Here is a 14,892-nt window from a genome sequence, read left to right as displayed (position 1 = left end):
ATGTTCATCTCTTTGATGGGTGGCTGCTGTTGGTCTTCCTGCCTGGCATCACACTAAGTTCTTTCTCCACGTCTTGCCATTTAAGTCTTGCATCAACCCTGTGACCCAGGCAACACTGTACCCATTGTTCAGATAGGAAAACTGAGGTGAAGGTACTTGTCCAAGGTCACATCTTGGTGGTGTGGCCCGGCTGGTGTTTGAGTCTACTCTCTACGCATTCTAAAGACACTAGGATGCTGTCCCCTTCACATTTCCCTGTTTGTAACTCTTCCCTTCATCAACTGTACTCGGGGGTAAGGTGATATAAATGAGAATGTGTGTTTGGTGCTCATCACCTGTATGCCTTTTGTGTGGTTCGATCCTTGAATTATAACTGGTGTCCTGTGTTCTCTGAAATTCTACCTATTGCCAAAATTATATTTTTCTTTTCAGTATTAACTAGGGTTTTTTTTTCTTTATGGAGACAGTTTCTGTAGCAGAAGTTCATTCCCGATGAGCATAAACAGTAAATTAGATGTGCTTTGCTAACTGTGTGTTTTCACGTAATGGGATATTAATATGACTTCAAATGAAAACGTCCTTTCCTAGAGATGTTTTGGATTCTGTTTTCCTGCCTTAAACAAAGTCATTTCTCAACATTGTCTTCCACATTTAGTCTGCAAAAACCAATACGTTCAACTTGTGATTTTTCTATTAGAAAACAAACATACAAAAACTTGTGGAAGGGCCAGGACTTGGTAAAGGTGGCAAGCTCAGTGCGGCAGTGGTCTCCGGGGCCAGGGTTCCTGTCTCCTTTGGGGACTGTCCCCTTGCATTCTCAGTACTTGAATTTGTGTTGGTTATTTATTTTCTATTATTTTATCTTAAAAAACTCAGAATCTTATTCTCGAACAGGAGAAAACCCCTTGGCAGGAGCTGCCAGGACAGCACTGAATGGCCAGCAGCCTCGCAGGCCGCTGCTCCTCTGACCTGCCTTCTTGTGGGTTGGAAAGGCTGGTCCTTCTTCCATGCTCTGATCTGCCTTCTTGTGGGTTCGGAAGGCCGGTCCCTCTTCCGTAGGCTCCCCAGATGCCTTTTGAAAGCTTCCACGTGGAAGTCATTTCATGGTAAACGTAGTTGGAAATAATGAATCCAGTCACACTGGGTGTGTCAAGGATGTTGCTAGAAAGTAATGAAATATTTGCGTGGCGGACGTTTCCAAATAGGCTTGGTTCATCTGTTCAAAAAATTATGTAGAGGACCTCCCATGATGGGTGAACGAGGGAGACAGAGTCCTTGCTGTGAGGAACTGATGTTTGTTTACTGTTTCCAGTGGACCTGCTGGGGCTGCTGAAGTGGCGATCCAACACCAACCTGCTGCAGCAGAACCTGAGGCAGCTGATGAAGGTGGATGGTGGCGAAGTGGTGAAGGTAACGTGGCTCCCACGCTGGTTCTGGTTGTTCTGTTGTCCTTACGGATATGAAGAGGTGTAGGCTCTGCCTCCCAAGACGGTAGAGGCACGCCTCCGAGACACGGCGGGTTCGGTTCCGGACCACCGCGGGAAAGCAAGTCACACGAATGATTGGGTTCCCCAGTGAGTATCAAAGTTACATTTACACTCTGCTGTAGCCTGCTGAGCGTGCGGTAGCATCATGTGAAAAAAATAGGTACAGTATAAAGTAGATAGCCAACAAGGACCTACTGCATAGCACAGGGGACCATACTCAATATCTTGTCGTAACCTATAATGGAAAAGGATCTGGCTTTCCGAGCTAGACCCCAGACAGGGGTCCCTACAGCGTTGTTCTGGATTCCCGACGTAACTTAAAGGGAACCTTTCACAATGTCCAGAGCCCTTCACGTCCTGCAAATGAAAGAGGAGGATGCCCTCAAATTCCTTGCAAGAGTTTTAGTTGTAAACAAAAATGACTAAATAAAATATTATTTACAATTTAAAAAAAAGGAAAAGAATCTGAAGAAGAATAGATATATGTACGTACAACGGAATCACTTTGCCGTACACCTGAAACTAACGCAACATTGTAAATCAGCTATACTCCAATTAAAAACAAAACAACCAAAAAACAAACAAGGGAATTCCCTGGCGGTCCAGAGATTAGGACTGTGCGCTTCCATTGCAGGGGGCACGGGTTCTGGTCGGGGAACCAAGGTCCTACATGCCTCGCAGTGAGTGGGAAAAAAAAAAAAAGAAAAAAGTTTAAACAAAAGAAACAAAAAACCCTCAAAATTAAAAAACCAATTAAAAAATAATTTATTGCTAAAAAACGCTAAACCATCACCTGAGCCTTCAGTGAGTGATAATCAACAGTCACATCAAAGATCACTGATCGCAGATCACCATCACAAACATGATAATGAAGTTGGAAATATTGCAAGAATTATCAAAATGTGACACAAAGACACAAAGTGAGCAAATGCTGTTGGAAAAATGGCTCCAAGAGACGTGCTGGACCCAGGGTTGCCACAAATCTTTGATTGGTAAAAACCACAATATCTGCCAAGTGCAATAAAACGAGGTCTGCCTGGTCATAGGCCTTTTAACAACTAGAGTCTTCGGGATGTTGACATACGCCTCTAAACGACAGAATCCTTCTTGGACTCTGGTCCGGGGAGGGCGGCCTGGCTTCACTGTGATGGAAACAGGCTTTGGAATCAACCAAGTCTAGAGTTCTGCTTCTTCTTCCAGCGGGTCCTCACTGTGGGGCTGACACAGGTTAAATAACATCTTTAAACCTTGCTTTCCCCTGCTGTAAAATGGACATAACCAGAGTGCCTTGTTCAGAGGGTCCCTGTGGAGGTTAAATGAGGTACTGGCCCCTGGGAGGTGGTCTGGTAGTATCAGGATTTATCATTATCACCGTCATGACCATCCCCGTGATTGTTAACCCTGGCTCTCGACTCACCTAGAAGCCCTGTCATTGATGTGGAGAGCTTTGTGGTGTGTCACAAAGATCACAGCGCTCAGTCTTGTCTTGGCCATTTTCCTCCCGTGTGGTCTTGGATTGATTTCTTAGCCTCACACAGAGCAGGCCCTGGAGCAATGCTAGGTGTCCTCTTGAATCTTCATCTACGATAGGACAGTCAGACCAGAGTGATCAGAGGTCCCTTTGAGCGCTCAGATTTGGTAATCGTTGGTGGTTCCAATATTTTCTTCAGTAAAAGGCTCTCCTTGCCACTCCTGTGCTCAGTGACTTCTCCTTGTATGTAAGGAAATGCATTTCCGTGGCCACTGGGCTCCACCTTGGCTGGCGTGCAACAAGCTGGGCCACCACTCGTGGCTGTCCGTGAGCAAGGTACCCACAGCCAGGTTCGTGTCGCTGCCTCAGTTCTTTATCCTCCGTGAGAGGTGCTTGAGGGAGATGACCTTATCTCTGTGAAAATTAATTACTTAAAATGGCCTTAATTAAACAGCAATGTGGTTAATTCAGTAGAAATTAATTTGGTGGCACCGCTCTCCTAAATTCATTGTATAACTGTTCAAACATATCCTCACTAATCTTCAAATTTTAATCACCTTTTCCTGGCCCTTGTCTTCTTCTACTGGCTTGGACAATATTAACTGCATTTTAAACTTCCCTGGGTTCTATGAATTCCCTAATTCAGGTGAAAACTGGGTGAATAAGTTAACATCATTTTAAAAGACCCACAGTTAATGAAATTTTGTCCTCTTTCATTTTTCGGTCCCTGTATCACATCAGGAATTACTTGTATTTATGTTGAACTATTGACACACTGACCAGGGAAATTCTAGAACCATCTGGTTTTATTGCCCCCCTCAGTTCCTCTTATCTAATCTATTATCAAATCCTGTTGTTCATCCCTGGAGATGGTTTTCACCTCTCTCCCTCTCCTTCCTGTGTTCACTGGTACCGCCCAGGCTTGGATGTCCTGTCCGGCCCTTACTTGTTTTGCCTGTTTATTCCTTCCCATTGACAGCGTATCCTAATACCCTGTAGGCCTGGAGCAGGGAATGGACTCGTCTCAGGCCACCAGGCTGTTAATGGAGCCAGGAACAGAGGGAATCCCAGCCTGCATGGGGCTGTTTTCATTCTGTTGAAGGACACTGATGGATTGTGGGTTTTATTCCATTTATTCAAGACCTCCCTTCTGTGTCTTTATAACTTTTAGTGGAAAGATGACATTGCTTGATAGACTGAGCAAGGTATTTGCTTGTTTAGTAAAAGTGACATTGCTTGAGAAAAGTATTTGCTCATTTAGTAAAAAGTGTAGTTTCCCATTTTAGTGGGAAATGAAAATGGTGATTGTGCTGTTCCAGTGGATGGTCTTGGAGAGAGGGTGGGTGTCAAAAGAAGTCCTTTCGTGGCCTTGTGTGAGGGGCCGCCTTCAGGACACTCGTGTCCCTGCACTGCTGCGGCTCGACGGCCAGATACACAGGGCCCCCGCTGTCTGCTGTCCTGTTTCTGTGTCATTTGTCTGGGTGGGGCGGTAGACCTCTTTCCATGAACTGTGAAAAGCCAGGGCTTGGCGCTGGACACTGGTGTGTCTGTTGGCAGGAACATTGGGCTGTTAGCAGATGGCGGCGTCAAGTTTTGACCTTCGCAAAGCTTTTACAATCTGAAATGATGGGAAATGATACAAAAGTAACGAGAGGTGGTGCAGGCTTAAACAATTACGGAGTGGACGGAGCCCTTGATGTCCAGACCAGAATGCCTCCTGGTCCGGCTGCTTTCATTCCCATGCCATTTATATGTGACCCTTCTTGGCACAGACTAGGTGGTAGGTGGCACGGTGGAATAGAATGAGGATTTTATGCCTGACGCGTCTCAGATCACTTCCTAGGTCTGGGAACGCGGCCTCCCTCAGGAAGAAGAGCTGTGGGGTGCTAGATTTGCAAGGTTCCACGGCTCACGGGGGGTGGGGAGTGAGCGCTGGCTGGGGAGCAGGTCTCTGTCTGCGGGTCGAACCGTTTGAGATCCTCTGCTGGGGACATGAAGGCCCCTGAGGTTCTGTGCATGGGCTGAGCCGCCCAGGAAGATCTGGTCCAGGGATCTCACTCAGTTACACCTTTGTCCTGGCTGTGGGCCTGTCTCACTTACTCCTTTTGTTTTTAATAACCACTTGATTGAGAGGTAATTCACATACCTGAAAGCACCTTTTCCTTTGTACAATTCAGTGGTTTTCAGTATATTCACAGAATTGTGCACCTGTCCACACTATCTCATTTCAGAACAGTTCCATCACCGGAAAAAGAAACCCCATACCTGTTGGCCATCACTTCCCCTCTCCCTGCAACCGGCTTTCTCTATGGATTTGACTACCCCGGATATTTTATGTAAATTGAATCAGACAATATATGGCCTTTTTTGATTGGCATTCTTTAGCTTAGTGTAATGCTTTCAAGGCACGGGGTGGCATGTATCAGAACTTCATTCCTTTCTATGGCTGAATAATAAATATTCCATTGTATGGATATGCCACAGTTTGTTTATCCATTCATCAGCTGATGGACACATTTTGACAATGATGAATAAAGCTGCTATGCATATTTCTGTACAAGTTTTTGTCTGGATGTATGTTTTCCATTCTTTTGGTTACATACCCAGGAATGAAATGTTTGCGTTACATGGTACATCTACGTTTAACCCATTGAGGGATTGTCAGTCTGTTTTCCAAAGCCATTGCGTCATTTTACATTTCTACCAGCACTGTATAAGGGCTCTAATTTCTCTCCATCCTTTCCCACACTTAACTATTGTACATCGTTTTGATGACAGTCACCTCAGTCTGGAGTGATATCTCATTGTGATTTCGATGTACTAATCCCAGTGACTAATGATGATATAGCCATACTTCATTCCCTTTTATGGTCAGTATTCCATTGTGTGTCATTCTGCCTAGTCTTGAACTACCCCGTAAACAGGGAACTCATTACTTCCAATGTAGTCTTTTTTAGTTCATCTTATACTTCTTTCAGGGGAGAATGGGGTTAGGGTTCAAAGCCAAGTTCTAGTGTGACATAACTTTGAAGTCTCCTAATTTTTTCTAAATTAAATTCGTAATGTTTTGTCATTCTATGCTGTAATATTTATTTGGTGAATTACAGTAAGCATAAAAGGAATTTCTAAATTACTGTTGAATAAGTGAAGCTCATGGCTCTCTGTTCTGTACCCCCGTTTCAGAATCACACACCTCTTCTGCCCTTGGGCATCTGTGTCTGTAGAAGATCCTTTATTATACTAGAAATTTGTCCCTGTATGGCTTCTGGCTAGTTGCTAGCTCAGGTCCCACACTCAAGAGTGTATGGAATGAGTCAGATTCGGTCTTCCCAGGGTTGCTGTTGAGCTCTTTGTCCTGATGAAAATCAGGAGAAGGGTTGGAGAGGTCTCATGGGTGGGTGGGCGGTGGGCTATAGGGCATCTCCCTGCTGCCCATCCTCTGCTTGACTCAGGGTGGCATGTCTTTGTTCTGAATTCACTCATCTCAGATTTTTGTCTTGTGAATCTAATGACTGACAAAAATCCCCAAAGTCTATAGCTTGGTAGGTGCCATTTGGGAAAGGTGGGTGTTTGCAGTATTGCCAAGGATGATAGTTGTTCTAGGCTGGGGAGAGTGGGGTGAATTTACCTCGTCTGCTGACCTTTTGTGTCTCTCTAGTTCCTCCAGGACACCTTGGATGCCCTCTTCAACATCATGATGGAGAATTCGGAGAGCGAGACCTTTGATACATTAGTGTTTGATGCTCTGGTAAGAGGCCTTGACTTTGCATCTGCTCAGATATTACGGGACGCTTTCATGTTGCAGCCTTTGAAGCTGGGGCGGGATCTATCACAGTAACCCTGAAAGCGCTTTCAGTTGTAAACCCAATCAAAGCAGATGAATTGAGAGGTAGAAAGTTTCTTCCACTGTAACACTGTAGTTAGGCAAATGTAAATTGTAGGGGAAGAAGTAAAGTGGCTGACCAACCTGTGTCCGAAAGTGTTATAGCTCGTTGACTCACACAGAGGTGCAAGTGATTCAGCTGAAGATTCCAAAATGGTTTGCATTTCTTTTGCTAATGAAAATATTAATTTAACAGGTATTTATCATTGGACTAATTGCTGATAGAAAATTTCAGCATTTTAATCCTGTTTTGGAAACCTACATTAAGAAACACTTTAGTGCAACATTAGCCTACACGTAAGTTCTTTTTTGTTGTTTTAAAACCAGTACTTCTTTCTGTATATTTTTGTAAGAATCTTCTTTTCCATATACTTTTGCCTGTGATTCTACGTTTCCCTTCCCCAACTGTGAATTTACTGGGATCATTTTTATTATTGTTTCTCTCTTAACAGACCTAAAGATCTTGTTGAAAGAGATAGGTGATTTATTATAAGATTCCGGAATAAGTTTTTGTTCTTCTCCACACCTTTTGTTTGTCTTTGAAATGTTCAGTTTGTGTTTGATGAAACGGATACATGAATGCAGCCGCACTGCAGCTTCCTGACGACTGTTTGATGAATGAATAAATGGTCGTGGTCCTGTATTGAGGTTATTGGTTATTTAGTGTGCATAAAATTCAGTTTTGTACTTTTCAATCTATCTTTTTGCTCTTTATTTATTTATTTATTATTATTTTTAAGGTTGCAGGTGATTTGTTTATTTTTGTTCTGCTGGACAAAGCTGGATAAAATTGTTTTTTTCGGGAATTCCCTGGCAGTCCAGTGGTTAGGACTCGGCGCTTTCACTGCCATGGCCCGAGTTTGATCCCTGGTTGGGGAACTAAGATCCTGCAAGCCGTACAGCATGGCCAAAAAAAAATTAGATCTAAAAAAAAATTATTTTTTCTTTTAAATTGGTTGGTTAGTGATGTTTAGAGAGCCAGAATGTTAACGTTGTCCAGATAAAACATCTGCAGGTTTGACAGTTGTTTTTAGACTTCATCTGGATATTGGCTTTTAATACTCTTGCATTTCTTTCTTTTTTTATTTTTTCTTTAAATTTAATTTTGTTATTGAAGTATAGTTGATTTACAACGTTGTGTTAGTTTCAGGTGTACAGCAAAGTGATTCACTTATACATATATAAAAATGTGTGTGTGTAATATATATATACACATATATATATTGTTTTCAGATTCTTTTTGCCTTTTAAAGAGTGCCTTTCCTTTTGTTCCAGAAGCTTCGGCTCTAACTAACTAGGATTCTTACTACTCACCCAGCTGCTCTCCACCTGCCCTACATCCCCACATGGGCCCCTGTTGGGTGTACTAGACACCAAGGGGAAAGTGTGAAGCCTGGTGTTGATGCCACAGCCCTGGGACCCGGCTACCTGGGCTTATGTTACCACTCTGTCACTTTCAAGCTTAAGTTGCTTAAACTCTGTGAGCTTCAGCCTTCTCATCTGTACAACAGCACGGCTGTAGGTTTTCTTGAGAATTTTAATGAGTTATTACATGTCAAGTGTTTGGAATAATCCCTGGCACTCAGAAAGCACCAAGCAGTAGTTAGGTTTTGTTATTATTAGAATTATTAGGGCGAGTTCCTCATTCTCTCACAATGGGATTTATTGGCATTTATTCAGACTTTTTATTGTGTGAGTTGCAGTGAAAAAGAAAGGTTTACTTTCTTTAAGAGCATTCCACTTAGAATCATTAGAATCATTAGAAATGATTCTCCTAGGGCCAGGAAGTTGAGTCAAAGCTCCCATCTGTGTCTTGACCATACTTAGGTCAGAACCTGTTGTCCTTGGCTGTGGGAACTCAAGGTCAGCAGTCCTGTCCCTGATTCTTGGATTCTTCCCTGTCTGCTTGAGTGCATATTTATTGCAGGGCAGTGGGTGGAGCCCCCAGTGGGCGGGGAGCAGCGATGTCCTCACCACGCAGTGCAAGCTGTGACAAGCTTTGTGCTTGCTGACTAATAAGCGTTTGTTTAAAACATTCTGTTCTCTCAGTGGAGAAGCCCAGTTTGTCACACTTTGGACAGTTCCCTGCAGACTGTGGGAGGGCTGATCATGTGGCACCATCTCGCTATAGCAACCAGAAGGGAGCCCAGGGTTTGTGGGCGTGGCCTGCACACTGCTCTGGGTGCCATCCATATGTGTCGCTTTCACCATTCTCCTTCTTTATTGAAAGGGGGCCAAACAGCTTTGCTCAGATTAGATTTTGCACGTTCATTTCAGAAAATCAGAACAGTGGTAAGGTCACCGTGCCGCATTCCAGGTCCTCTAGCTGGCGTCCCCCTGCCTGTGACTTTGGGGAGAACGGTGCCCTTATTCTCAAAGGTGGAAAACGAACATTGGGGAGCTTTGGGCAAGTTACTCAGTGGGAGACACAAAAAGTACCATTTTATTGTTAAGTTACGATGGGACAGAGTTGAGAATCGGTATCCTCTCATTCAGTCTGTCCCCTGCCAAAAAGGAAATTTTAATTTCGGAAAATAAGTCTTCTTGTCATGTTTTGGTAAACCAGCAACCCCAAGTGGTTCGTCAGCCGTTGGAATCTGAGTATTTTTGCCTTGAAATACCAGAGGAGATAATTGTGGTTCACGCAGTTCTAACCCAATCATGGAAGGCCGTGTCTGCACTAATGAAGTACTTTCAGCCTTCTCTGGCCCAGGGGACATTCGGGTCCTAAGTGTCATCACAGCTAGTCTCTCCTCCGCCTCTTCTAGGAGCCTTGGTTAGGTTAGAGTCTGGTCCAGGTAGTTTCTTTATGTCTTTCCTGTGATAAATGTTGAGATCTGTAGCCTTTCTTTGCAAAGAACTCCAAGAGAAGAAATTAAAGATGACTGGAGGCGATGGGCATTACTTCTTAGCCCTCCGACTCTCACAAAGCAGGAGCTCCCCTGCGTGGGCAGTTCACGGATCAGAGTGACCGGCTCTGGTCCAAGCGAGGAGGGAGGGAGGTGTCAGCTTCGGGGACGGTTCTTCCAGAAGACCAGCAGGACAGGCTCCTTCTGTCCACAGAGCTGCCTTGCCCAGAGCTGGGTCAGACCTTCCTCCCACTGAACCGATGTGCCATTTGGTCTGCCCCTCTCAGCTGGTGCCGAGGAATTTGGTCTTTCTGCAGTTACAAGTGGCATGGCTGGCGTGGATTCGGGTCTTCTGACTTCCAGATTTATTTTCTGGTTCTGGGTCATTCTCTTTGTGAATCATTCCTTCTTTTTATTCTTTTCTTTGATTAATCTGTTGGAAGGATTTCCAAAATGTATTTCTATGGAATGTATATTTCTTGGGATATTAATAAGGTTTAAGAGTAAAAGGTGTGTGGTCCAATCAGTTTGGGAAAGTAAGTTAAACCGAGTGAAACAGGTTTTATGCCAGGACTTGAGATGTTCTGCTGTGCCTCAGGAACCATCAGGAGACATGTATGGGACAATACCTTTCCCGACATCGAGGCCAAGGGAGCCTGTGGGAAGGGGATCTCTCTGGCTTCGCTTCTTCAGGACATACTGGCAGGAAGGCTTCTATGGTAGTCTCACATTTCTTGAGTTCTGCAGCCTGATCAGTGTTAGAAATGACTTCGTATCCACTCAGTCACCCAAAAGCCTTTTTACTGTGATTTATCAGTAGAATTGTTACTCTTAGAACTGTTCCGAGGTCATCCAGAATCCAAGTTAGAGTTGCTCTTATGAGCGTCTTGTAATAATCTCGAATAACAAGCTAGTGCATGCTGGCTCACAGCTTAACGGGAAATGCTGTGAGTACCCTGGCAGGTTATTTTTATGACTGTGATGAATATTTAAAAGCCACAGGGAAGTTCTGTTGATTACATAAGAAGTTGGGGAGTGGAGAAGTTTGGTTTAGGGAGTAGTCTTGTCGGTGGTTGTCATACAGGTTTTACATATGCTGCTAGTTTTTGGAGAGTTACAGTGTAGCCCAGTACACTAAAAGCTGATAGTATAGTGCAGTTAATTTAATTCTTCTTTTATGATTTAGAAAGCATAGCTTGAGGGTCATCCTTGTGAACACTGAACAGTGATTATTCGTTTATGGGCCAGTAGTGGTAGGAAATATAGACGTTTGGACAGAATCAAAAACTGATTATTACCATTACTGCCTCCATCATTTGAAAATACCATATGCTCAATGAAAAAAAAGTGAGCATTATGAAAATAGATATGTCTGTAAAAATCCCTTTGATTTTTGTTATTTAGCATCGGGAAAGCTAGTTTACCTACCTAATCCTGGGCTCCTCCATCTGTAAATTAGGGATAAAACTCATCACTTGCCTTATAGAGTTGCTGTGAAGAATAAATTATATAATACATTTAAATGCTTACAAAAACATCTAAAACTTAGAAAGTCCTTGTTAAATGCTCAGATCTCGCTCCTCTGAGAGTTATTATGTGGGTCGCTTTTAATCTGCTTGAAATACATTTCACAAATACGCATATACTGATAAGTGTGTACCCAAATAAAAAGAACCCACTTGTGTATTTTTGTCCCAGTTAAGAACTGAGATATTGTAATCTTCTGAACTTGTTAACTTGTGTTTCCATTGTGAACAGGAAGCTGACGAAAGTGTTAAGGAACTACGTGGACAATGCCGTGAAGCCAGGAATCAGCGACCAGCTGTATAAAGCCATGAAAGCTTTAGAGTACATCTTCAAGTTCATCGTGCGCTCCCGCATCCTGTTCAATCAGTGCGTATCGCCGTGCTGGCTCTCCAGAGGACTTGTAGGAAATCCTTTCCTTCCTTCCTTCTCCTTCTCCTTCTCCATTCCCCTTCCTCTTGCTTCTCCCCCTTCCTCCCGTCTTTCTCCTTCCTTCCCCTGCTGTCTAGCATGACACAGCAGTAACAGATAACAGTCCTGGGCTGGGTTTGCCCACACTCACTGTAACTGCTCCCGCGTGTAGTGAAAGGCAAGCATGAGTTTGAGTCTTGAGCCCTGAGTCTGAAATGTGTGCCTGTGAGTCAGACATCGTCTCCTGAAAGCGTTGGTCCAGGTAGTTTGAAGAAATTCAATTCTTCAGAGGTAGTGCAGACTGAACACCAAGGGTTCTGAAGTTCTTTTCAGTATATCTTACAGAGAAAAAAGCCCTTGAAAAACAAACACAATTAAAACAAACAAGCAACAACAGCAAAAAGCCAAAACCAAGTGAAACTACCTCACTTGGGAAGACTGTGGGGCTTCCTCCCTCTTTCCTTCAACTAGAATCATGTTTTGTTTCTAGAGAGAGATTCCCACATACAAGATTGCCGTGCAAATGGACACTCAGCGTTTTAACCTAGTGATGTGTTTCATACACTATCTAGGTGAATTTATGAGTTGTGTTTGAACTTTAAAGTGGATTGGGATAGTCCCAATCCACTTTAAAATAATGACTTCATTATTTTATAGAGAACATTAGTATTTTTTCCTATATATCTCTAGATGAAAGAGATGTGCTAAACTAAATGAGCTTTCAGTTGGTCCACAATATTTAACTCTATGAATGAAGAGATGTGAAGTGGGTAGATTGGGTGTTGGGGTGTTGAAATTGACTCACTCTGCTACTGTAGCTGCTTTGGGTGACCTACAGTGGATGGTGTTGGTTGCTGTTGGTTATTGGAGGTTGACGTTCTTGTGGTGAGTTCTAAACACAGAGATGGAGTTTAAGAATCAATGTCCCTCTGAGTTAGAGAATACATGTGAGTTTTAAAAGCACAGCCCTCTCGAAACGTATCAGTGAATACTTCGGGATTGAGCGAGTGTGGACCCACATTGGTACCTCCTTATTGACTCTTTACTTTATCTTTGTTGGCCTGAAGTCAGCTTCTCCAGAAGGGCTGGGGAGAAAGGGAAGGTATTCAAAATCCAGCCTGTGCGCACCATGGTACATGTAAGCCAAAGGAGCAAGTTACTGACTGTGTGTACAACTGTAAGAGTCGCAGATGGGAGGGACTTCCCTGGTGGTCCAGTGGTTAAGACTTTGCCTTCCAATGCAAGGGGTGCGGGTTCGATCCCTGGTTGGGGAGCTGAGATCCCACATGCCTCGAGGCCAAAAAACCAAAAAACATAAAAGAGAAGCAATATTGTAACAAATTCAATAAAGCCTTTAAAAATGGTCCACATCAAAAAAAATCCTTAAAAAAAAAAAGAGTCACAGACGGGGTAGTACCCACCATTGATCAGTGGTCACAGCCCCTGTGTTACTGGTCAAGGATTGTTTGTGCTTTGTTCACTCTGACGCTCCCGTGATCTAAGACCCACGGTTTGAGGCTATTGTGCTCTTATCCTTGACTGAGATATCAAAGGCACACTCTTCTATTTTGCTTATTGTGGATAAGTGTGACTCTTGATGTGGGTCGAAGCTTTCTCTTTTCTTCAAGGTCAAAGCTGTTGATGATTTTCTCACTGTCACAGTATGAAAGATGAACAAGTAAACTAGGTTTTGTTTTCCTGTGTTTTATTTTTTAATAAAATTACTTCTGTAAAAATGAACTTCTTGGCACCCTCTATCTTGCTTTTATATAAAGTTTCCCCACTAATTTTAAATTCTTGGGTACTCTAAAACAAAATCGATGCTAAGGTGCGAGGATGAACTTGAAAGAACGGAACAGTCAGGTGGCACGGATTATGTCATGTTTTATTTGAAAAAATTTTTCATCTTGTACAATTTGTGATCAGTATGACACTGGGTTAGGGGTTCATTGATGCCCATCTCCTTTCCAAACACGCTGCTGATTTTCCTTCTCATCCAGAGATGAATAATGCAAAGAAGTGTGTGTTGGTGGTCGGTGTGTTCCTGCTATTGTCGTAAATGCTCTAATCTTTTACAAAATACTGCTACTTAGAAAAGATTGGGGCACCCAAGTGGACCAGTAGCAAAATTATTTCTCTCTGTCTCTCCTTAATCTCTTTCAACCTCAAAATACAAATGGCATGAGATTTTAGAACCATGGTCCATAAATATTACTGAGTTTGATTGATCTTAACAGAGGTTAGGAATATGATTGGCTACATGTTACAGAAAAACCCAGCTTAACGTGGTTCAACCAGATGAGGTTGACTTTTTTTTCCCCACATGACGTGGAGCCCAGAGTCCGGAGCTCGTGCACTTGGTCTCTGGTTACTTATTCTGGGTCCTTGTCTGCTTATTTCTCTGCCCCACCATCCTTAGGGATCTGTGTCTATCTCATGGCCCCAAAGTGGCTCCTGCCCCTCCTGGCGTCAGGATCGCATTCCAGGCAGCAGAGTAGGGAAGGTGAGGGGTAAACAGCTCTTCCAGTTACTCTCCTTTTAAAGAGCATTGTCCCCAGTGCCTACAAAGGGTCAGGTGCTTCCGTCTCATTGGCCAGAACTATGTCACATGACCACCCTAGATGCAAGGGAGGTGAGAAAGGATTTATTGATGCATTCAACAAAATCAAATTTCTTTTAGTAAAGTAGTAAAGGAGAAGTATTTATTGGATGGGCAGTGAACATTCTCTTTCTCATAGCTTTGACCAAGAATTTCTGTTTCCTGACAGTTTAGAACATCCCTAACTTGTTCTGGATTAGTAAATCCTACGTAATTAGGCCCCCGAGAGCCTTTCTTCCCCATAAGTTTGGGGGTCAGTCTCTGAGACTCCTGTCTCTAGTATCTCTTTGACTTGAAGTCACTGAGCCCTAAGTGATCCAAGACGTGATTCAGTCCTACTGTGTTACACAGAAATGGAGTGAAATACTCAGCAGACCCTTTCCTGTGACCCAGGAAGTGTTCTAAGTTTAGACATCCTTAGGAATGCCTTTGCTTTGACCCTTGGCCACAAGGTGTTGGCACAGACCGGGATCCCGGTGCCAGCCTTTGTCCTGGAGTGGGAGGAGCCAGGGCTGATCCCCAGCTGAGGTTCTTTGCCAGGTTAACATGTTTGTCAAGAGCTGAGACTGTCCAGGACCAAAAGTGCAAAGAGGTCAGAGGTGAGTAGCAACAATTGCCAAAAGGCAGTGAGGCTTCCAGAACCTTCCAAGACCCTTGTCTGGACAATC

At 43.4% G+C, this 14,892-nt stretch overlaps 1 protein-coding gene across 2 annotated transcripts in view; it reads left to right on the top strand.

Annotated features, from left to right (window-relative positions):
- Window positions 1-14,892, top strand: part of DOCK1 (dedicator of cytokinesis 1) — a 518,791-nt gene that overhangs the window by 107,690 nt on the left and 396,209 nt on the right. For both annotated transcript variants that reach the window (XM_061183775.1, XM_061183829.1), the window contains exons 19-22: window positions 1,313-1,410; window positions 6,617-6,706; window positions 7,038-7,138; window positions 11,449-11,583. In XM_061183775.1, the coding sequence (XP_061039758.1) occupies window positions 1,313-1,410; window positions 6,617-6,706; window positions 7,038-7,138; window positions 11,449-11,583 (424 nt within the window). The remainder of the gene's footprint in view (window positions 1-1,312; window positions 1,411-6,616; window positions 6,707-7,037; window positions 7,139-11,448; window positions 11,584-14,892) is intronic.

Source organism: Eubalaena glacialis, chromosome 1 (genome assembly GCF_028564815.1).
Source record: "Eubalaena glacialis isolate mEubGla1 chromosome 1, mEubGla1.1.hap2.+ XY, whole genome shotgun sequence".
NCBI classification, from domain to species: Eukaryota; Metazoa; Chordata; class Mammalia; order Artiodactyla; family Balaenidae; genus Eubalaena; species Eubalaena glacialis.
The sequence above is the reverse complement of the archived record's forward strand: the minus strand, read 5'-3'. Positions and strand labels throughout refer to the sequence as shown.